A 25454-nucleotide genomic window follows, 5' to 3' on the forward strand; every position below is an offset into this window, starting at 1 on the left:
AGAAGTGAACTGAAACACACAAGTTCACAGTGAAAGTGACTCATTTTGAGTTCATCACTCAGCGTGAAGAGTTCAGGCCTGGTGGTGGGGCATTTAGAAAGGGAGGGGGTTTCATACTGCCTGTGTGCGCGCGTGTGTGTGTCCATGCACGCACACGTCCCGGCTTGAACGTGGCTAATCAGTTACTTTCCCTCTGGGAGTCACACAACTATTTGCTGAGTCTGTTTTGCGTTTACTGTTATGGCTCCCAGCCCTGGGCGGTTTCCTAATGTCCACGCCCATGACTCATTGCAATCTTCCTGACATTTTTCTCACCTTTCCTGTACGCGCATAAACTCTTTTTTTCTGGTTTCCTCTATGCACAGTTCACACTCGAGGACACTGGCCTGCAGGGTTGTCGACCACTCCCCCCCACCCCCACCCCGTCGACCCCCCTCTTCTTTGCAAACACTTCTCTGAGATAGTGAGTGGGAGGACAGCACCCCCCCCCCCCCCCCCTTGCCAGGCTTCATTTAGTGCACATTCCTTCAGAGCTAAGCGAGGAGCCTTAGCTGTGTTCAGGGATGGGGAGGGGCACCCAGAGGTCATTCATCTGTGCAGACTTGGGAGAGCTTCCACAGACCGGATACACAAGAAAAACAAGTAGACGAGACAATTGTGTCAAGGCAAGATGGACAAAACACATGCATGCTCTGCCTCGGAGGCATGCGTAACTTTGACAGTCGCAGAACAACATCTTTACCGTTTTCAGGCGCTGCTTTGTGTGGAAGACGTAAACCTGTGCGAGCCATTATGTACAGTATTCTGAAAATCCCAAATTGTATAATCATACTAAAGCATTGGGGAAACGGCGCCTCCTGCCGGAAGACATGAAAGCTTGCAAAGTTTGGAGGCGTTTTGAGGGTGTTGTGTGCACGCAGGTCCTCGTCCTCCCTGCTGGGGAGGCCCAGCCTTCGGGTGGGGCGTTCAAGGTGTGTCCGGATTATTGACACACCGCCAGCCAGCAGCGAGGGAGAGAGCAAGCGCAAAAGGTGCCATGGAGGCGTAGGAGACGCAGCAGAATCCCTTTATTCCTCGTTGTAGGGGCTCCCAAATCACCAACTGAACGCTTCCAACCTTGCCTTTTTCGGTTTTTATTTAAAAAAAATTTGTGTGTGTGCTGGTGACAGGACTGCTTTCTCTTTGGGGGGCAAAGTGCGAATTTGTGTAAAAAAAATACAAAAGATGGCGAATGCTGTCATTTTCAACGTGTGCCTGGCGCTGGTGAGTCCAAACTTATATATATCTGTTTGTTCTTGTGTTTGTAATTTAAATGAACATTCGTAGCGTAAAAGAGGAACATTCGAAGCGGGTGTGACATTCGACACTTAACGCCGTGTAACTTTAGATGGCGGCCGCGGTGGAGTCGTGCTTCGTCCCGAGCTTCCTCTACGTCCCTGTGCCGCGAAGTATCCCGGCCGGATACGAGATAACGAGAAGTATTTCTTTTATCAATTCACCTGCATTTTATTCGAGATATGTATTGAAGGAAAACAAGTAACTCACCGCTGTTTGCTCTTCCGCTGTGTTTTAGTCAATGTGGCGAACTGCGGCAGCGTGACTACGGACGAGGGTGCTTTCGGAGTTTGGCCCAACGGTTCGGTGACGGCCAGAACCGGCGTGGAGGTGTCGCCCAAAGGCCGAACTTTCTCCGTGTGGGCTCGGCTCAGCAACGGCCGACAGATGCGCATGGACGTCAACCTCGTCGCCAGCAGACAGGTAGGGAGAAAAAAAATCCAATCAAATAATAAAAAATAAAAAACACTTTTCACACTCATTCGAAGTCCTCCAATCACCGTCGTCGATGTCATAATTATTTGACAAAAAAATCCTTAAGTTGTGTGAAAGATTTTTTATTATTATTATTATTTTTTTACTGTCAATTATATAATACCGGTTTTGATCATTTAGCACAACGACAAAAATAAAGCATACTTGTTTCCCTTTTGTATAAACTTACATAATGCTAGCATTGAGAAGAATTTAAACAAAGACGTAACATGTTATTTCAGGGCGAGCTCGCATTGGTCAAAATGTGTTCTCATACCTTTGCTAACATTGTTAAATGACACACAAAACTAGCACTACTAGAATGTTCATTTATGTGTGGGATTTTTAGAATGAGTATTATTTAGCGCCAGGCAACGTTTTTGCCACGAATCCTTGTCGTAACCGACAACATGGCCGTGCATGGGGAATATCTCGCTTCTCCAAATCTGTTGCTGCTGTCCCTCATTAGTCTCCAGATCTCAATCAATCAAAATCCCAGCCACAGTTGACTTTACTTTTCTTGAATTACATCTTTTTTTTTTTTTTTACATTGTGATGTCATCCATGGGGGTTATTAAAAGTAACAAACTTAAGTGAAGTACACTGTACAGATATCTGTTTTCCAATGAGCAAAAGTAACAATCTATTAAATCAATCGATCAGTCAGTAAATACTCAAGCAATCGACCTGCAAAACAACTTAAGTACAGTAATAAATGATTTGTACTTAATTACTTCCATCACTGTCGTTGACTGAAATATTAATTGACTGTATTGTAAATGCGTGTAGCCCACTGATGTGCTGAAACGGTACAAAAGACGCTGGAGCCCCCCACCCTTCAATATCCTGGAGAATGACCCCGGCCCCTATCCAAGAGACATTGAAAGGGTAATGCCATTGAACACTCATGACACGCCAATCATTTCAGCCCTTTTGTTATTCCATATGTGTATGTATCATCTGTTTTTTTTTTTTTAAAATCATCACTCAGTCAGGCGGCACGGTGGACGACTGGTTAGAGCGTCAGCCTCACAGTTCTGAGGAGCGGGGTTCAATCCCCGGTCCCGCCTGTGTGGAGTTTGCATGTTCTCCCTGTGCCTGCGTGGGGTTTCTCCGGGCACTCCGGTTTCCTCCCACATCCCAAAAACATGCATTAATTGGAGACTCTAAATTGCCCGTAGGCATGACTGTGAGTGCGAATGGTTGTTTGTTTCTATGTGCCCTGCAATTGGCTGGCAACCGGTTCAGGGTGTACCCCGCCCGCCTCCTGCCCGATGACAGCTGGGATAGGCTCCAGCACGCGCGACCCTAGTGAGGAGAAGCGGCTCAGAAAATGGATGGATGGATCACTCAGTCACAACAACAAGTGCACCACCCACTGTAATGTTGAGTTTACAAACTGAGCCTCAGTGGCCCCAAGAAGTTGTAAATTGTTTTATTGGTTTGCCAGTTGTTCAAATATTAGCCATTAGAGCTATACAAGTTTGGTTTGTTACAGAAAAATCCTGTTTGACGTGTTCTTTGTTGTTAGTTTGTGAACAGCACACAATAAACCGCCAACCACGTCAATTCACGTTATTGGTAAACCAACTCCAATGCCCCTAAATGCCTTACTTTACAGAAGTACTGAAAAAAATAGCAAAGGATATCATTATTTCTTTATTAAGATGTGGATTTATAGTTATGTACTTGCATTGTTGAACAGAAAAAAAGGGTTTTATTGTTGAACGTTATTCATAATTAATTACTGACTTACTCACAGAAGTACGTACCAGTTAGCTAGCTCACACTTCGCTAAAAAAAAAAAAAAGTTACATTCAATGAGATTCGTGTTTCCAACATGAGTGGCGCACCACATATACCAGTCAAATCGCTTCCTCTATGACAGTGTCAGTCAAAACTGAACATTGTTGTCTTTGTAAATACTGATATTGTATTTATATAGCAAATGATGGTAAACAATACATCATTTAATTTCTTATATAATAGATGAGGTGCCATAAAACCCTTAAGGCCACCTGGGACAATTATTTTAACAGCAAGTGACTCATACATGCAGTACACACTCATGCGTGTGTGTGTGTGGGCGTGTGTGCCAACAACTGTGAAATAAAAAAATAACAAAAAGTCCCGCCAGCCTTGAGACAAAAAGGGAAGGGCTTTCATTTAGTGCACTTTACACACACACACGACACAGACTATTATGTCACTTAATATAACAGAATAATCTGTTGTAATTATGTTTTAGTCCGTATGTTGTTAATAAAAAGGCTATTTGTGTCTGAACTGAGCTTCCATGGGGTTCAATGACACAAACTAATACAACATATTAACAATATGAATTCATTAGTATTTGCTCAAAATGCTGTCAATCAAAATCTTGAAGTATAATTTGTTTGTAATTTCTTGCAATGTTGCCTCGCTTCAAGTGATATTACTGCGCTTGTCTTTGGTTTGCGTGGCAGCTTGTGTCCGACACCGAAGGCGTGCATCGGGTGTACTACACTCTCACGGGGCCCGGTTACAACAAGCACCCAGAGGGAGTGTTTCGGTTTGACAACAAGACCGGAATGTTGACTGTGCTCAAGGCAGTCGATCGGGAGGAGTACCCGCAGTTCGCCGTGAGTCGCCATTTTATCCTCCTTCAGATTTTCATTTGTTTTAACTGATGTTACTTACAGGGTGTTCCCAAACATTGACACCTTTTGAAATGTGAATATCTGAGTAACTACACGTTCTCGGGAAACAAAATTAAACAGGCTTCATGTTGAACATTCCATTTCCAACAACATTAGGTACCTTTTGCCTTCCTTTATGCATTTTTCATGCTACCCCCAAATCTGCTTTCCAGTTGGTGTATTTTTACTGAATTTCCCTGAAAATGCACACTGCACACTCTTGTTTGAGTGTGTTCGACCATATGCTAACTCACAAAATGCCTTTATCAGCGCTACCCTGAGAAGAAAATATTAACATTAAGCTTGAGTTGAACATTAAACTTGATGCCACATTTTTTGGAATAGCCTGTATTTTATTTCAATCCATTTAATTCCAATTATATCGATAATTTAATTACCCTCACTTGATTTATACAGTGTCATCTATCTATCTATCTATCTATCTATCTATCTATCTATCTATCTATCTATCTATCTATCTATCTATCTATCTATCTATCTATCTATCTATCTATCTATCTATCTATCTATCTATCTATCTATCTATCTATCTATCTATCTATCTATCTATCTATCTATCTAAGAAACTTTGTGTTTGTATAGTTCAACCACACAATTGCAGAATTTGTAATTGGATCTTTGTCTTTGCAGTTAATAGCCAGGGTTTTCGACAGAACGACGCGGCAGGAAACCGATGACGCTTTGGGCATCTTCGTGAATGTCGACGATCAGAATGACAACGCGCCGCAGTTCCAAGGCCAGATGCAGTTTTCTGTGCCCGAGAAGAGCAAAGCAGGCGAGAAATATGACCTAGACGCCATCGTGGGTTGTTTGTTGCTTTTTGTTGACAACGTTTGATAAGATAATCTCTATTTTACATCACAGGGACAATAATGGGGAACGTGAATGCCACCGACAGAGACCAAGCAGGCACCGACCACGTGAAGATCCGCTATTCCCTTTTGACCGAATTGGACCGATTTGCCATCAACCCAACGACGGGTGTCATCACCACAGCGACTAACACGTTAGATAGAGAGGTGAGGAGCGCTCTAGTCCGAGTTCTGTTTGATTCAATCGAATTCTACCATGTTGGAAATGTACGGAATCATCCCTCATCAGATTAAAGACAAGTATATGGTGACTGTGCAAATCAAAGACATGGACGGCGCAGCCAGCGGTTTGTTCACCACGGGTACGGCGACCATCACCCTGAGCGACATCAACGACAACCCGCCGACCTTCACAAAGAACTTGGTAATTGATTTACAAATTCAAACATCATTTTCGTTGACTACCATGAGGTAGTTTGGTAAGTGAAAATGGCGGACAATGTGGAGCTGGTCCTGAATCCACTTCCACTATTCTTAGAAGACTTTCTACAAGATGTTAGAGTGTGCCTGTGTTGTTATTATTATCATTATTTTTTTGTCCTAGCAACCAGAAGAACATTGGTGTGGTCAGAGGTTGCTAATGTTGGCGCTTTATTCTAGTTCACCCCAAAGGTGTTTATGGGGGTTTTAAGTCAGGGAGTCAACTTCTTCCACACCTTTCACAAAATTGAAGTGTACAAAATGTAATCGAAAGGAGTCCAGCTAAACTCCTGATTGTAAAAATTACTTATTACGAGTTGTATTCCATTATTATTAAAATGATTTACTAGAAGTTCAGACTATGAAAAGCAATTTTTTACATGTATTATTAGGATTGTATTGTTATTAACGACCCAATCTTTTCATCCGGCAGTATCAAGCCACTGCAAAGGAGAACGAAATTGGGAAACTTGTTCTTCGAATGCCTGTTGAAGATAAGGATTTAAAAGACACACCCAACTGGAAAGCTAAATTCGTCATTACTAAGGGAAACGAAAATGGAAACTTCCGGATGGAGACGGACCCCAAAACGAACGAGGGGCTTCTGTACGTCTCAAAGGTGAGTCGATTTTCACTTTGGTATAACACCGTGAAGATTGCAAGCAAACTTAAGTAAATAGTCCTGCCGTCTTCCCAGCCATTAGATTTTGAGCAGTCCCAAAAAATGAGAGTGGAAGTCATGGCCCGAAACGAAGTCGATCTGACTGGCACCACGGCCCAGTGGCAGATCGTCCCTGTGGACTTGACAGTCGGCGACGTGGACGAAGGCCCCGAATTCACGGCCCCTACAATTCGCTTTACTGTAAAAGAGAACACGCCAAACGGCACAGTGATTGGAACTTACAAAGCCATAGATCCGGAAACCAAGAGCAGCGACGGCATCAAGTAAGCAGCCCCCTTCCAGTCACTTGATGCTACGCGCTAAACAACGTGAGACTGACGAGGACTTTTTTTTTTTTTTTGACCATCTTCCAGGTATTACAAGATCATGGACCCAGCTGCATGGATCAGTGCGGATCGGAACACGGGAGAGCTGAGGGTGGCAAACACCATCGACAGAGAGTCACACTTTGTCAAGGATGGAATTTACAACATCACCATGAGAGCCGTTGATGCGAGTACGTTTAATTGGCCTTCTCTAAACTTTTCTAAGCTCTGGCCTGAGCACAAAAACAGCAAATAGGCGAAAACATCTGCGACTACGCGATTTTGCGAGTGCCGACCCGCATCTATGCGGGAGTTCACTGCATTATTACTTGCAAGCTGTTGATTGGTGGAGCGAAGTACCTCCACATTTGCCTTTTCATAAACAAAACCTCAGAGTCAGATAACAAGTGGAAAGAACACAAAATGCTGGATGTCCTCCATTGTGGTCTTTGAACATACAAGATAGAATGTTTGTTAAAAATTCACAATTCCTGATCTTGTTTCACGTTTCAGCTTCCAAGACTGGTACGGGAACCGTCATAATCCAGGTGGAAGATGTGAATGACAACGTACCCGTCATTGTCCCGCCCGGTGAGAGGGTGGTGTGCGAGAAGGAAGGAGAACACGGCTCTGCGCTGCTTGTGGCGGAAGACAGGGACGATGCACCATTTAAAGGCCCCTTCACCTTTAGCCTGCCAAATAACAAAGATGGCAAATGGTCTGTGACCAGATTCAATGGTAGGTGCTCGCGCTCCTTCCCGCTCAATCGGCTTCGGCTACTGTATCTATTCATTCGTTCATAGTTTCATCACGCCCCAAATAATTGCGCGTTTCCCTTTGTAGACACTGCAGCTACGTTGCAGCAGCTCAAAGACCTTCCCTTGAGGGTGCACAAAGTTCCCGTGGAGGTCAAAGATCTGCAGGGCAACGGCAAAATCCAGACAGTGAGCGTGAGGATCTGCCATTGCAGGAACGGCGCCTGCCTGACCAAGCCGTGGTCGGCCTCGCTCGGCCCGATGGGTTGGCTGGCGTTTCTGCTGCCTCTGCTCCTCCTTCTGCTGCTACGTACGTCAGTTCCTCTCTTTCTTACTCACTTTGCCCACATCAATAGTACACTGGAGTGAAGAACGTAGAAGTTTTGCAATATGTTAAAATCTAACATAGTACTGTACGTATAGCAAGTCTGTTCAGAAGCTGTATGAACAAAGAGCACTTGTGTTCGTTAAACACATTTCCGGCTACTTGGTAAACAGAATAGAACAACAGAAAAAAAACAGCCTTCCCTCATTCCCCATTGAAGGACATGAGACTGGGAAAGATGCTGATCAATTGAATTTCCTGTTGTGAAGGATGTGACCTCATTCGCTTTCCTCTAATCAGAAAATTGTCATGAGAGCTATCGAATCCTGAAAGAAAAGGTTTGGGACAGGCATAGAAATGGATCTGTTTATTGTGTGGAGTCCAATTCTTAACAATCGTGTCCTGAAGCAATTGAGGCAAAATAAACTTGTTAAGGTTCCTTCTTATCAATTTCCGCAAATGTCCATCCAAGTCATGGTTTGTTCTTTGCATTTTTGGGTTAGTAAATACACACGCACATACTTTAATTCGGGCCAAAAGAGTCCTGCAATATTGGTTGCATTCATTTAGCTGTTTTTCTCATTAAAATGTATGAATTGGTTTGATTTGTTCCCTTCGTTCAATAATTTAGTTCAAATATTGTAAATAATAAAATAGTAAAAACAACTTTTTACATAGTAACATTATAAATAATAACGTTACGAGATTTATTATCATTTATTACTTGTCATATTTTAACAATAAACATTTTTGACCTTGTCTATTAATTACTTGGCCCATCTGTCTGATTTTGTGGCCCTTGAGAACATAGGTTTCCCTCCTTTATTATTTATAGATGATTAAACATCGTCATCATCATCATAAAGAGCAAGATTTGATGGTAATTTGATTCCCATCCTAATCCACGACATACAAGCTAAGGCACAAAAAGCAATTACTGAGCCTCAAGGACGCTGGCAGTCAAGGGTTGCTTACAGAGCGTGGTGTGGAACATCCGTATGTCATAAGGGCATGCCCATTGCTAATTTGGATTAGCATCATCATTAAGGAATGTACATTTCCTATGAATTTGTGCCTTTGTGCAGATGTTACTGGCTGCCTGTGAATCATGACTTATTGGTTGACAGGTTAGCAACGTTTATTCATCAGGTGTATTCATCGTCATCTCACAGACTCCCTTTCGCTCTTGCAGTCTTGTTGCTCGCCTGTTTCTGCACGACAAAGCCGGACTTGCAGATCTTGGACACAACTGACAGCGGCGGAATCCTGATCAAGTCAAACACGGAGGCCCCGGGGGAAGAAGTGGTAAGGACGAAGACGTGTTGTTTCCTCAAATACAAGCAATGCAAAGGAATCGCTTTTCAATCTTTACAATGCTTTCTTTTCTAACGCTTGTTTTTGCTCGACAGGATGCGAGTCTCATCAAGGTCCCCATTCCCGGTTCTGAAATCAAGAGCTCAGTGGGGAATCAGGATTGGCAGATCAAGGGATCCACCATCGGACGCCAAGACGTCGGAGTGTATAAGAGCGGCTTTGGTAACACGGAAACAGAGTTCTTCACCGGACACTACAACAGCCAGTATGGAACTCAACAGTACAACGGCGGGATGAACTACGACGCAAACCTTCTCAACACCTGGCAAACAAACGGATTCTATTTGCACCAGGTAAAGTTTCACGACCTTACGCCAGTGCTGTTTTGTTTGTTGGTTAATTAATTAATGATGGACACTCCTTTAATGTAGCATATTTAGACCATATTTAATTGTCTATGGTTTAGCTGTAGTAAGTCCAAACCACATCAGTGGTGGGGAATCTTCTTTTCAACCAGGAGCCAGTCCTCATACAAAGTGTATAAAAAAAAAATAATATAGATTTAATAAGTACAAATCTTTATTCTAATGTATTTGTGTGGCTTTAATGTTTTGGGTCAAATTTTCTCATCATCTTACCATTTGCCTTTCAGAAGCTTTCCTATTTAGGAGGGGAGGAGGACGGGCGGTACGCGGATGACATCATCCACCAGTACGGCTTCGAGGGAACGGGCTCGGCGGCCGGCTCGGTCGGGTGCTGCAGCGACGACGGCGGCAATAACGACAACCTCGACTTCCTAAACACGCTGGGACCCAAGTTCAAAAACCTCGCAGGTGTCTGTAAAAAAACATGAACAATGAAGCCGGAGAACAACAGCGTTTTGCCTTTTCGCCGGACAGGATGCGGCCCCCCCCACCGTGCCACCTGAACACCAAGAGTGAAAGGGAAGACAGAGAAGCGCAGTTCATGTGTTTGTGTCACTTTTGTTGGACGTTTTTTGTTTTTGTTTTGTTTTAATCTCATCTCTGCTGCCATTTTCTTAGTCCCAAGCACTGATAACTTTGCTGGCACTGTCATTTGTACATACAAAAAAAAAAAAACAGCATTGCGTTTTTTTTTTTGCATTCTTGGTTTTACAGGTCACTAATAACTGATGAATTGATGGCTTTGGGTATTTTTTGTGTGTAATAATTTAGTAAGAACAGGTATTTGGGGTTTTACTAATTTCATGTGTTCATATAGTAAATGAACATAGTTTGGTTGGTTATTGGCTAAAATGGTTCCCCACATTTTTTTTTTAAGAGTTTTGATATTTTTCTATAACAAAATAATATGAACTAAGATAATTATTATACAGTTGCCTAAAAGACATCAAACTGCAGACTTTAAAGTAGGGATGGCATGATAATCAGTGGCCAATTGGAGTGCACTGATTGGCTGTTCCAGCCACCACCGGTCCTGTTTGGTTGCAAAAAAGTCCAACAAGATGCCTGCTGTGGGAAGCTGAGCTACGATAACCTTCAACATGACACATAGCATGACTATGGAAGCAGGAGTCCAGAAAATTGAGCAATTTTTTATTTCTTTTTTAATAATATTGAAAAAAATAACAATTGATGAATGATCAATCAAGGAAATTTAGTCCAATGGCATCCCTACTTCAAATTATTCTTGTTGTTTGACTAGTCTGGTTGTTCCTAACCGTATGAGATCTGTGCACATGCATTCCAATGACGGTCGCGATGGTTGACTGTCGAGCAGGCGTGGCTGCAGCAGCCGTCAGCAGTTATCGCAACGTTCTCCGAACCATGTGAAAGTCGGCACAAGGGCGTCAACTCGGCGACCAAAGAAGTCGGGTCGAAGGGCAAAACGACGGGAAATCTGGCATTTCCGCGTTGATTTGCTTAATGTCTACGAACATTCTGAACATCTCTCTAGATCACGTGTCAAACTGGTGGCCCGGGGGCCAGATCCGGTCCGCCACATCATTTTATGTGGCCCGCGAAAGCAAACCCAAATCGCTGATTGTGTTCTGGTGTAATACCATTGAGATATTTGCAAGCATTTTTTTTTTTTTTACCAATCCCGCTTTGAAAAGAAATGTAATCGTTGAAAAACGTGCATTTGTAGGCTTCTGATTTCCAAACTGGTTATTCATCAATGTGTTGTGTGTACTGTAATTACAGTATATGAGGTAATCTTTCATTTCTATGGGTCCACAGTCGTAGCGGCCCTCCGAGGGAAGTCATAACTGCGATGTGGCCCGTGACAAAAAGGAGTTTGACACCCCTGCTCTAGATGAATGTGCACAGGCAGTAGATCTGGCTTAACTTATTGAACATTTTACTGTAACACCTGTATTGTGTGCGGCTGTAAAATAATAAAAGGCTCTCTTGTACAAGTGTTTTCTCTGGGAACAGGAATGTTGCCGGTTTTGCTGGCGGTGTGAAAAGATTTACTGGGTGTGGCAGTCTGGCCTTGCGCAGCTCCAAACATGCAGTTGGACACCTTCTGCCATGTAGCGCCCAACCTTGCGTCGTTGACGCGTGCCGAAAGCCTGTTTGAGCATTTTATTAAGATTATGGCTCATGATCTTTGTCCTATACTTAATGTTTTCTATTTGATTTGTGTGTGTGTGTGTGTGTGTTTTACCATACGAATAATGACCATCTAGGACAGCATGATGGACTTGTCTGCCTCACAGTTCTGAGGTTCTGGTTTTGAATCTCAGGTCGTGCTTGTTTGGGTTTTCTCCGGGTACTCGGACCACCTCCCACATTCCAAACACATGCACGTTAGCTTTAAACACACAACGAGCCTCCAAAAGTGGAAATGTACTCTGTGACACAAATTATTTTTGACGCAGCCTGACACAGGAGTCCCCGAGCATCTGGAGCGCTCCGTATCGGGTCCCAGAAAGAATAATTCAAAAAAAAAAATTATAATTGGTGCCTCACAGCGTATCTATCAAAGCTTATTCTATAGCGTTTGTCTTCATATGAATCTCAGAACTGATTTGTTTAGGGGGAAAATAACATTACATAGGTGAGTCACCACTTTTTTTCCCCTTTAATGTGGCAATGTAATGTCAGCAAAAGGAAGTGCATGAATGAAGATGTAATACTGTATTTGCACAAATTAAGTAATCATAAGAAAAAGTACTGTTGCATGCAATTGAATGAATTATTCATAGTCTAAAAATGAGGGAGATTCTGCAGATAACAGGCTTATCTACCTTATGCACCGACCAACATAAATAAGTGATACCCTATGAAAAATGAATTAAAACCCAAATTGAAATTCACCTTTAATGAAGACAGAGGGATTTTGTGTGCACATGCAGGAGACAGTCCACAGACTATTGTTTGGAAAGCGTGCTGATCATCTATCATTGTGATATTGCATATTACAAAAGTGGGATCTTGTTCAAAAATATAACAATATGATCTGCGGGGATTAGCAAAAAAACAAAACAAAACCACACTTTCATTATGTGTTTGAGATGTAAACATCAAACCCAAATCCCACTGAGGCCAATTAAGAGAATGTTGAAAAGTCCAAATAATGAAAATACGCAGTTAACCTGAATATTTTATGAAGGCTCTCAAAGCATTCCGGCTGCTCTGTTAGGCGCATTTTACAGATAAACAACTTTGTTTGTTTTTCTTTGAAATTTTGATTGCAATCATTGACAAAATGACTACAACTGCAATGAGAAGCTCAAGTGATTGTATACCGTTGCTACAAAAACCTAAAGTATGTATTATGGAAATATTATTATGGCTATCGATGATGTCAGCAAACTACAAATTACAGCCAACTTTGAAAAGCAAAACAAATGTCCTGTTTTTTGTCATTTGATCAGAGAATTATTGGTTTTGAACCGCTCCAGATGATGTGATGGCCACCGTTGCGTGCTGTTGTATTCCGTCTTTGCATCGTATCGACGGTTTCTATAATTGTAACCTGACAGCGGTGGCAATAAAAGGTGGATTACGTAGGGCACGTCGCGAGTTTGTGGTATCTTTATAGTTGAAATTATTAGGCCCAGGTACCAGATGCACGGCCCACCACTGTGGCAAAGGTTAGTCAAGTCCCAAGTGAAGTCACCTAATGATATTATTGGCCAATTATGTACAGTATGTACACCTTATCATGTCTCAGGTCAAGTCTGAAGTCGTCTTTAACTCTCACACCCAAGTCTTGAGCCGAAATCAAGTCTTGCAGTTTTTTCACGTCAGAAGCCATCAAAACAGTGACTTGTTTCGACTCGAGGTCCAAGTAGCCATGACTCAAGTAGTCCCCATCTCTGGATAATAAGGTCAATAATATATGGGATATAAATTGGGACTCAAACAAAGAGACATAGCCTTAATGCTGCACTCGTGTTTCATTCATTTGCACTTCCTTCAGCAAAAAAGGCTGCGATGGAGTCCAAGCTGTGGCATGACAATCATGTACACTAGATGGCAGCCGTGACCTCTCATAAGAAGAGCAGGCCGAGCAGCCTGAGGGTTTGCAAAGTGGGAGAACTCCTGAGGCAAGCAACCACTTGACAACACTTCAATTAGACATTAATGGACACTTGTCTGACCACATCTCAGGTTGTTGTTGTTTTTCCCACACACCTGCTGCCTCAGTAAAAGTCGCAAGAGACTGCTCAATGACGATCAAAACGACACGCTTTGAAGTCCCTTGGTTGAAGCCTGCAGATATCCACATTCAGTGTGGGACTGGAGACGAAAAGTCTTCCTGCGGTATGGAATACATTAACAAGAACAACAACACAAACGCCAGTTACCAGACATACTTAGTATTAGAAACAATCAAACATATTCCGTCCAAAAGTGCACACACCTGAGCGTAGCACATCAATACCACTGCACTGCATTGAAAACACTGGCATCCCGTGAACGTGGTGCCTGCGCCTTCACCGGGGATTTTGCCCTCTTAAATCACTTCTTAATCCGTCGAGTCGCAATTATGGAAACCAGCGATACTGTACAACAGGCACGTGCACAGAAATTTGGGGGGGGGGGGGGGGGGGGCAGCAGCTCGAGCCAATAAAAGGGCACCCATTTCCCCCAAATTAATATGATGAAAACACAATAGTACATATTTAATGTATGTATTTGTTTGTGTTCGTATAATCAACACAGTCAATACAACTATTAACAAAGGAGAGGACTATGAACAAACATCAAGCTTTTGTGAAATACAAAAATGAGACCAAGATCCATCCCTCCATTTTCTGTACCGCTTAGTTAGCAATTAACCGTACAACTCAATCGAACGAAAGAAAATAGCGAGGGGAGGTAAAAAAACAAACGGAGCTAGAGTACCGTGCTTGCACAAGTGCACACACCGTCTTTTCAATGGGGTTGTGGCCGTGCTCAGAATGAAGTAATCACATTCAAACTCAGCACACATCTGCCACCAACACAACTGCACCGCTTGCGTGCCCGCTATGCAAAAAACACATTACGACGGCATGCGACTGTACGTGGCGCGTACGTCGCTCAGCGGGACAGCAACTCAGAATCTGTTAGTCATTCAATTCCGCTCATTCAGTTAGGTCCTCCAGCAGATTCGAATCGAATTAATCAAGTAAAAGACTTTGATCTATGTAGAATTTGACCTTTCTTTGGCTTGATGTGTTGGAACGAGATGGCTTTCATTCCTTCTATGTGACAGTTGGAATTAAAGTTACAAGTAGTTACAACCCCAACACTGCCAGGAAGTTAGAGAGTGGGCAGTCGCTTTATGAATAAATCACAAACACAGAGTAATAGACTGCGAAATAAGAGACTGAACCGACCAAAAGAAATGTTTTTTTTCCCCCTTTCTTATTATATTGAGCCGTTTTTCTCTCCACAAGGCAAATGACAAAATCAAGGGAGGAAGCAAAAAACAAAACAAAAAAAAAGTGTGGGATGAAAGCACAACTTTCTCCTTGTTTTCTCCTAATGAGACTCTAACACGGATCAAACGGCACTATCCATCAAACACGTCTCACTGCGGAGTGCACGCCGCAGTAAATGTCGCACGCTCGTTATTATGAGGTGTAAAGGCCGGTGGCCCCGTGAGAGAAATGACAGGTGAGGCAGCAACCACTTACAGGAGGTGGGCGACATACGAACACCACACTACAATCGCTCTTATTGTCCAGTTCCTTCCTTGGATTTCTTTTCCAAGAGCAGAGTACGAAACAACACAGAGGAGCGCAATTTATTGTATTGTGTGTTTGAATGACTTTTTCACCGCAGCCATTCTGAGCCTCGGAAAGAAATAATGTACATTGAATTCAGTTGTTCCCAGCGCAATCATCAAACGTTTATCACCGGTCAGACATGGTTTTAAATAACATTTCAATACTCTTCACGGTCGCACAAATATCAAGAGAAGTAAACTTAAAACTAAATTGCCTAAAATAAAGTTCGACGACTACAGTAGAATACACAGTTTGCAGGATTATCCAGAAAAAAAAAACGTGAAATTTTGCAGGGATGTGTCAAGCGAGCATCTGGATAAAGGTGCAGATACTGGGAATCATTTTTACAATTCACAATTTGACATCACCGTAGCATCCGCGGAACGTGCTATTGCGGAAAAGTTCAATTATTTTAAGAGTTCCAATGGAACAAGTCAAATTCAAATATGGTATTACTGTACACATTGTAATGAAACACAGGAATTCCCATTCATTTCTTACATTTAATTCCATAACAACAATTTGGATTGTTTCTTATGCAATACAATCGAATCAAAAACAGTAAGAACGGCGGTAAGTGAGCCTTCTTGTGTCACGTGACGGGGTATTCTTATGCCGCGCACGTTTTTAAGCGTGAAGAGTCATACTGTATATTCTAATGAGGTGCTTGGAATGGCAAGTTAGTACAGTGATCTCGTCATATTCACGGTTTGGCATTCGATAATTTGCCTAGTCACTGATATTTTGGGGGGAAACTATCCTCTGTTATTTGCCGAAACCCCCTATTTTCGGCAATAAAAGGTACTTGGAACTATGTTGAAGTGCGTTGAGGAGAAGTTCGCATCGATAGGCAATTATTTCCCTTTTTAGGGCGCGTCTATTGCTCACAGATTTTTGCTATTCGAGGCAGGGCCCTATTCCCTGCGTTTACACGAAGGAAACTACTTCAAAAAGAGCACTGTATGGATTATAAGACAAACTTCAAATCAAAAAGCGCAGCTGACGAAAAGATGAGAGGCAATAACCGACGTGTCAGAAGGGCAGCGAGAAGACTAAACGCCTCACATTGTGCCTTGTCAGAATAAGAAGAGCAGATCCAGTATTTTTCTCTCAATAAAAGGTGTCTTGCACCTGCTGAGCAAGGGCGTGAAGAAAACGTGGCTTGGAGCCAGCGCGCGACCCCTGCCGCGAGGATCTATAGACCGCCTCCCGTGCCTTCTCTGGCGGCGCTTTGAGGCCGAGACACGACAAGCTGTCGTCTCTCGCGGCGATCGTGGCCGGAGAAGCGTGCCGAGCATTTGTAGAGTTTCATTGGCTGCTTGCACGTTAGATTTCGAGGTTTTTCCCACTCAGTCGGGGCTAAGGTAAGGGACGGTGCTGGAGGTGCAAGCAGAGGCCCAGATCTTGAACGTGTTGAAATGCAAGCCCCCAAACTCTGGAATGAGCCCCCCGTCCAAGTTAGACCAGGTCCCACTTTCCTTATATTTCAATCCCGTTTAAAAAAAACATTTATTCTGCCCCGTATGACAGTTTTTATATCTTGCATTTGTTTTCTGTTATTGGTGCTTAATTTCGTATTGTTATTATGATTATTTAATTTGACATCTTGTGACGTACAGAGCTTTCGGTCAACTCTGCTGTTTTCAAATGTGTCTTTATATGGGAAAAATGTCATTGAGAACAACCGGGTTACCAAGTCCCAAAGTAAATGACAAAACAGGCGAAACGGAGAGAAGAGCGCAAAGCCTTCCGCGCTGAAGTACGTTGGTCCAGTTCAGATGAAACTGCTGCTCTGGCAAAAAGCTTGGCCACAGTAGATCCTTCATTTGCTTGTGCCATTCAGACCACAAACAGCCAATTAGAGGCGTCTGGTGAGACTCTACTGTGATCGGTGAATCCTAACAGCGAAAATGATTTTCAGTTGTTCCGTTCATTTCCAGTAACATATAAAATAACAGATTTTACTCTGTGTTGGCGGTCACTAAAATACTTCCTTTCATGGTCTAAGACCGAGCTTCGGATCGCTGGGGGAAATACGATTTATTGATTTTCTGCCAGTCTTGGCTCGGCGCTGTCCTATCAGGAGGTTGAGCACCTCGCAATGCAGCCAACAGAACACAAATAGAGCACACGTGACAATGTGTGCTGCAGAAAACAGAGGCTTTGACCCTCTGTATGACATGCAGCTGGCATCAAAAATATGCGGGCTTGCGCCAAGCCCGGTCCCGGCGAGCACACTTGGATGGTTTTCCCCAAATATTGGCAGCCCAGTAATAGATGCCAGAAAATTGGATTCAACTGAATGAGTGTATTGAATTATCAATAGGAAACAAAAAGACTCGCACCAGCACGCTACTGGTATGGATTTATCTTGCGTAGCGGAGACGCACGATCCAGCTAATATCAATTCGAATGAAAACCACATTTTGACGGTGGTGAGGGAAGTGTTTTCTCTTTAAATCTTTCTTTCTGATTCATACAATAATTAGCAGTTTCGCAATGAGTCTTGGCTTGCAGGTCAATGCCGACTTATTTATTATTATTATTATTATTATTATTATTATTATTATGTATAACGACAGTGATGCTAATGTTTGTGTGAATGAAAGTTATAGTAGCTCGTCGATGGAAATTTTTGATTGGATTTTTGGAAAACTATATTTTACTTGATTGTTCAAGTACCGTATTGTACAATTACGTAAGCTTTGATAGCTGAAGATCCCTCGCTCTGCAGTTAGCATTTATCCAGTTTTCATTTGAATGATAAATGTCTATGCTTCAAAATCTTTGCCTTTCGTCGGGCGTTACGGGAGGGCAGAATAATACGATTTTTGCCCAGATGATGCCGGTGGCCCTTAGGGCATTTAAGAAGGAGCACAAACCACGTCAATGGGTGAGTTTTGCAGCAAATAGGTGCCACAGAGAAGTAAACCCCACACAAATAAAAGGAGGTCTCTCACATTTCAAACAATTGCTGTGTGTGTTGTTTTCTGGTCTCCCGTTTGTAGAGGAACGAGCATTGCACAAAAATATACAACCAATGTCACAATATTGAGGAAATGATGTGTCAAAACACAAGACCGAGTCTATTGACGTCACTTTTTCAGCCTCCTGGTTTGCCAAAATGCGCTCGAGACATGATGATTATGTTTGTTTGTTTTTTGTCTTTTCCTGCTCTTCACGCTTCCAAATTCTTCTCTTGTGCTCTTTTCCCACTGACTGACACACTGCGTCGCAGTCACCGAACCCCCTCTCCATCCGTCTTGAGGGGCAGATAGAGGCGTGATGGACGATGGGGAAATCGATGCGAGAACATTCCACAGTCTTTCCTCTCCTCTGACCTTTAGTCCTCGCCTCAGTGAGGTCAAATCAAAGCGATGTCATTTGCAATTCGCACACCGGGGAATGAATCACTGCATGTTTTATCATTGTTCTTTCCGCCGTAGTTCATGTGTCTCCACAATTTGAGCGTACTAAATCAACTGCGGCATGTTGGAAGTCACGTTTGTGTTCATGTCGAGTCATACACAAGAAAGATGACCTGTTTTATTTGAACACGTATTTGTACTTTTCTCAATTCCCCAAATGACACATGGCACACAGACAACAGCACTTCAATCCTACACGGTTAGCCAGCGGGAACGGCGAGCGAGCGAGCTAACGCTAGCGTCAACGCCAACTGTACTTAAACCTAAGTGGAACAGCGACAACTGTTGTATAAGATCACACCTATGTCCCCTACTTGACCAAATTGTATTGAAAAACATAGCTTCCTCATGTCACACGCTTTCATTCGACTAAATGCGATTAATAAACAAAGGCTCTAATTAATTTTTAATTGAGTCCCACGGCTAGTTGAAAAATCTTTAAGCAAGTCGATGGTGGCAGAAAGTGGTTGAATATGTGCATAGTGATGAACTGCTATTGACATCCTACAGACACAGGTCTGCAAAAGTCAAAGCCGCTTTTGGAATTTGACCTTTGGAGGGTCTGAGACGATGAATCCCTTTTAGATGGAATGAATGTATTAGCCGGTGCCGGTGATTAATTACGAACAGCAAATGGCTGCCATGGGTGACAGCTTGTGTGATAACATTTCTTATCGGTGACCTCCATCGCCGGACGCCGCCATAACTCATACAGTCCTGATTTAAAGCGTCTCTCATCAAGATTTTCAGCAGAGCCACCCTTAATTCATGATGGATTCCCTGATTAAAAAAAAAAAAAAAGAAATTAATACATGCAGTAATTTCACCTTCACATTATATCACATTACTTTCATATCATTAATTGGTGCCAGTCAGATACTGTAGATCACAATCTCGTCTAGCAGTAATTGTAAACATAAAATGCGGTAGGTCACGCAACGCCGGTGTAGAGATATTCTACGCATGTCGCCGTTATGTGTGGAAACTCCGTTCTATTGATCCGAATCTACGATCACGTTCTCTCGGTTTGTAAACAACATTATTAATTTACAATAACACAGCCATGAGCAAGTCCAGACAGGAGTAGTTGGGGGGGGGGGGGGGGTTAGAAAAAAAACACTAATGGACCAATAAAAGTCAAAAGAAAATGCTGCCTGTTTGTACATGTCAGACCTCTTTGGAGCTAATTTATGTCATCAATGAGATTTTTAGTAGGATTGCTTCGTCCAAAGGTAACAAGTATGTTAATTGTACGAGGGGATTGACTCACTAAGACAGTTACTGCTGACTATTCCCAGTGGTGGATGGTACTTCAATTGAAAATACATTTCCATTCATGACCAAGCTCAGAACAGCGTTTATTGCATTCATATCCATTTTCCCCATTGAAATGACTCGAAATGCCATTTATTATAAAAGCATAATAAACGAGAATGTAAAGAAATAAATTGGTTTTGTGAAATTACCATACGTTGGCTTCTGTAGTTTTCATGTCTTGGTTCTGTGCCTCAGTCACTGTAGTGGTCCACTCGCCTGACATCGGTGCGGGCAGCGTGGGTTCAGTTCCCGCTCAGTGACGGTGTGAATGTGAGTGCGAATGGTTGCCCGCGTCCATGCGTGCCCTGCGACTGAGCGGCGACCAGTTCAGGGCGTGGTGCGCCTTTTGCCCGAAGTCAGCTGGGATAGGCTCCGGCGCCCCCGCGACCCTAGCCAGGATAAGCGGTGTTGAAAATGGATGGTTGGATGTGTGCCTCGGGAGTGGCATCAGGAACTGGAGCGTCTGCTTGTCAGTTGTGGCCTCCAGCAGCTCCATGCGCGCGCAAATATGAAGAGGTCGATACGACATGCACCTTTTGAGCTGCGTGCCTACGGCGACGCTAAGCTAGGAGGGTCAAAGTCGTCGGCGCGCTCCATGTGCCCGGACAGCAAGAAAACCAAAAGACCAAGTCTTATAACGAAATTGGACAATATTTGGGATGAACTGTAGTCAATTATGTCCATTCATTTTTAGTTTAGATATAAAAGAAAAGATATAAAAAAGATATAAAAAAGCGTATAACATCATTATTGTGGGGGGGTCTTCTTATGGGGAGCTTGGGTGGAGTCTGTGCTGCAAGAACCATTTTTTAGTCATCAAGCAATTCCAGCTCATTACCTGAAACCTAAACACCAAGGTTGTTGGAAAGTGTTGGTAAAGGCTTGAAGAGATCATCTGCTTTTAGCCTCTGAAGAACATACCAGAGTGCTCTCAATTGGTTGTTTTCACCTGAATAGCAGTCTTCGGGTTTATCGGCAGCAAACGTGAAGCCGGCGAATAGAAAACTGCACTTGAAATTGTTGCTCATCTAAAATACACAAGGAGACATTCATTATTCATGCGAATCATTATTTTATAACGTTCCATTATCAAACTAAGTGACGAGGGCCCACTGGTATCTACATACACATACGCACGGAAAGTTAAAAGAGGCTTTGGGCTGGAAAAAATACTGTATCTTGATCAATATATTTACTTCCCAGCTGCATTGTAGAGCGGCTTTGGCCATTGGCAGCAAGTGGTCGTAACAATAGAAAACAGGGCAGATGAAGGTTGCCGTGTAATTACATCTACTCCTAGGCTTAATTAGATCACCTTCAAGTGAGTGTTGCGCATGAGCGAGAACATACATACAGTATGATGTTGAAAACAAAACAAAACTCACTGAGAGCATATTTAATGCAACATGCTTTCATAGCTGTATTTGCTTGCATCGTATGGGATGACAAGTTGTTATTGTTTTGACAGGCATATTGCAGACTGTTTACACTCACTGTCATGTCTGTCTTCTCAAGAGCTGAGCATGGAGTCATTAGGGCTGCCAAAATACCGCAGAGCGGTGGATTGTTGGTAATAATGGCGCCTGAGCGCGTGCATCAAAATCATCATCATCAACGCAGCGTTTGTCTTTCTCCTGCATAACGCATGATTGTGTTGCGTTTATTCAGAGAGCAGCTGACAAGCTCAAGTGTGCTGGTGTATTATTATGATTATTATTTAGCTGCTCACAATAAATCCAGCGGGAACATCTAAATGGTCAACAAAATCCATTTTGGGACGCTGGTAGACCTCTGATTTGTTTCCCATGGGAAATACCGGAAATAAGAACAATCCATTTTAGGGTCAAATTGTCACAATTCAGCTAATTTACATGCAAACCGCCTCCACGCCACCTTTCTCCGTCTGTGACTTGGGAGCCAGGCTGGGCAAAGATCCAGAGCCACTTTCAAGCAACGCTGGACGAGGGTGAGATGGCCCTGCCATGTCAAAGCCAAAGGGTAAGCAGAGCTGCATTATTTGTTGGGCGCACACGAGTGTGAGCTCACAACATTACCTTGTGATAAGCGGCACATACTTGATTGATCTGACAAGCTGTCGACATGGTCGGGGCGTATTTGTATTAGGTGATGTGTCCATGCGCCACATACACACAGTGTAGTTATTGAAGTCCTGCCTCCACAACTAGAGGTAGAAGCCACGTCACCGCTCGCCATGTTTATGAACGTCGGACTCGCCAGTATGCGGCGGGTTATAGAGTCGCTCACTTGCGTGAGACGGGGCTGCCTCAAACTGGCTAATTCCAGCAAGACAAGAAATAGGGTGTAAATTGTGCTATAATTCTTCATCCTTGGGAATGTGTGAGAGAAAACACTTGGAAACTGTTTTAAATTGTGAACAAGTGCATATTTTCCTTGAGATACTGCACATGCACAAGGGCAATTGGTCACCTTGCAAGCCTTGTCGACTTGCTTTTGACAATTCCTCGCAGTTTTGCTTTGCGATGATGCGTAGCAGCTATGTGACGCATGTACAAGCGGGCAGGTACTGTATGCACTTGAGATTCCATTTTATTGACTGTCTTCAGATAGTGTCATCACAGAAAAACGGCTCGGCTGCTTATTTAATGACATTGGAATTATTCTAAGGTGATATTATTGCCTGCATTCTGCGTTATTCTACGCCCGACCGTGGCCCAACCACACCCGCCTGGTCTTCCGCAGCTTCCATTTGTCATTGTCATTTTAAACTGTCAACCTTTACTCCTGCGCCTGTGTTTCTCTTGCGCCGTCCTTGGTCCAAGTACCCGTGGCTTTAAACTGGGAGCGCCGTTATTACCACGCATGGCTGTTTGCTGGAAAGTGTGTGTGTGTGTGTGTTGGGGGGGGGGGGTCAAAATAAAAAAAATGCTAATGATGTTGGCTTGCACTCCGAGCTAATTACAATTCTATAAATATGGTGAAGGTGGGTGGCGTGATGGATGTAGTGTGTCAGGAGTCCGTTGAGCAAGGACGTCCGGGTGATCAATACAGGAATATTGAATGCATAACAGCACATATGCACAACAGCTGAATGAACCAAGAGTTTTTATCTGTTAATTACATGTGAGAATGGACACGGACACACTCGCACCTTAGCATTCCTCTCACAGTGCTAAACCACCCTGGCCCGGCTAGATAATGGACGGTTATTTCGCATAACAAATCGGCAAGCGGCAGGTGCATTCCTCTATTTTCGCCCACTCACACTTTATCTCCCGCAGCCCTTCCCGAGCTTTCATTTAACCGCGGGTAATTCTCAGTGCGACAAATTGGACGCTGTATCTGTGGAATGTAATGCACTCTTTGTTCCCAAAGCATCCGAATTTATTCTGCTCAACATTGGATCCCCGAGACCGTGGATGGCTTTTCAATATATTGAGGAGGTTAATTGGGCTAATAGTTATTGTTGGCAAAAAGGTACAAACATATCCCACGCAGTCCAGATATAAATAGAGCGGAACATCTAAATCTTAACTCCCAAACACTGTACAATTCGAAAACGGACCAACATTTTCTGGAAAAATAATCCACTCACTGCAACGGAAAAACTGCAACCCCTGGTGTTCTTATCTGGAGACACAGGCACAACATATACTGCACTGTATCTTTTTTTTTTGAACCGCAAACAACATGGCGCGATTGTCCAGGAAGAAGTAGCTCGCCTTTTCCACTTTATTGCTATAATAACACAAAGAGAGGAAACGGGCAAGAAAACAGGAGGGAGTGGATATTTGAGAGGCTGCTGGCAATGGTTGCCCTCGTCATTGACTGCAATTCGGTGACAGATACTCTCCACGCTTTGCTTTTTAGACACACATATGAAAGTACAAATGCAGTTAATTACTTTTGTAAAACACAATATATATTGTACATGCAGTATTGGTACAGTTTGGCTAGGTCTAGTCTAGTACCTGGAAACATACATTTTTGTTGTGAAAGCTCATGTGATACGACATGGCCGTTCACCTGCGACTCGAAGTGCAAAGATGTGCAGCTTCACAGCCGACACTCAGTTCTTCTAACCGTGTTTTTCGAAGCAATTGTCACCATCAAACTAGCCACCAGAGAGGTCATCACGCATCTCATTCTCAGAAAGGGGGATGCTGTGTTGCTGTGTAAAAGCGTGCACAGTCGCAGCAATACGCCACCTTCGTTGGGTTCTGTGTTAAAAGCCCTGATGTGGTTATTTTGCAGGAGAATCACCTGCCAAACTCATGCATAATGAGTTTGGCTCCCTCAACACGTCCGCCGCATGTCATCTCAGTTCAAAGAAATAAATGTTGTGTTTTTTTTAAGGGCAAGAGTTTTCCATTTCCGTTATTAGCGATGTGGAAAAAAAATGTCATGAAATAGGAAGTGCACAGGGATAACCTGCTCGACCTTCCGCTTTGCTCTTGAAAGACCGAAGTGACAGTTTATGACAAGCGTACAAATTCATTCTGCTCTAAAGGTTTGTAGAGAATAAACTAGCACGGTCAATAGTACTTGTTTTCCCGTCGCTGCCATACTCTCACAATGAGCGATTATCTGCACCGCAGTAATTCCTCTATTCAGAAAACTCTGCCATTGCAGTTTACAATTTGAAGAAAAAAAAAAAAAAAGCTGTATCGTAAACTGTGGTATAATCCATTACGACACAATGAATTCTGAGTCAGTGGTATTTTATTTTGGGGAAGGCTTTGATTTAGTATCATCTCACGTGGTGTAAATTGTTGCTGGATGAACGGGTCATGTTGGGAATCAACGGTTATGATTTACTTCAAGACCTTAACAGTTTTGAAGTGCATTAACTGCACGGGATAGGACTGTAGCTCCAATTAGGGCATTTAGAAGTGTACTTATTATTATTATTATTATTATTATATAGTAATAAGTGCTGCATTTAAAACGCCCCGAGGATCTCAGTTGAGACACCAGATGCCTGAAGCGCTACAGTAACTTCTAAGTCCCTGAATGAAAGCTTTCATTTAAAAAAATATAACATTTTGAGTCGAGGTTTTACCAATAATAAAAACACGCTCAACTCGCTGCTGTAAAAGTGAAGCTTATGAGTGTAAATGGGGGGGACCACTCAGCCTCACAAAGTCTGTTAAAAAGTCTTAACTCACAGGAAAAGTGGAAACAGTGCACATCCACTCTAATGACCACTCAATAAAAATCAAAGTCCCTTTTTCCAACGTAATGCCTAAAGCAGAGAATTTCTATTTCCGTGTACAGAACATTCCAAGTGACACATATCAGAAATGATGGTACAATCACACCACACATGAAAAGACCC

General features: G+C 42.9%; 1 protein-coding gene across 1 annotated transcript; it reads left to right on the top strand.

Moving 5' to 3' along the window:
* Nucleotides 1-929: 929 nt before the first annotated feature.
* On the top strand, nt 930-11582 carry dsc2l (desmocollin 2 like). The gene is made up of 16 exons (XM_061694644.1): nt 930-1263; nt 1388-1478; nt 1574-1758; nt 2599-2697; nt 4275-4430; nt 5139-5283; nt 5373-5527; nt 5610-5744; nt 6234-6419; nt 6498-6745; nt 6836-6978; nt 7301-7525; nt 7631-7852; nt 9060-9172; nt 9277-9534; nt 9834-11582. The coding sequence occupies exons 1-16, from the start codon at nt 1225-1227 to the stop codon at nt 10032-10034; spliced, it is 2601 nt and encodes an 866-aa protein (XP_061550628.1). The 5' UTR covers nt 930-1224; the 3' UTR covers nt 10035-11582.
* The last annotated feature ends 13872 nt before the right edge of the window (nt 11583-25454 follow it).

This window comes from Phycodurus eques, chromosome 13 (genome assembly GCF_024500275.1).
Source record: "Phycodurus eques isolate BA_2022a chromosome 13, UOR_Pequ_1.1, whole genome shotgun sequence".
NCBI lineage: Eukaryota > Metazoa > Chordata > Actinopteri > Syngnathiformes > Syngnathidae > Phycodurus > Phycodurus eques.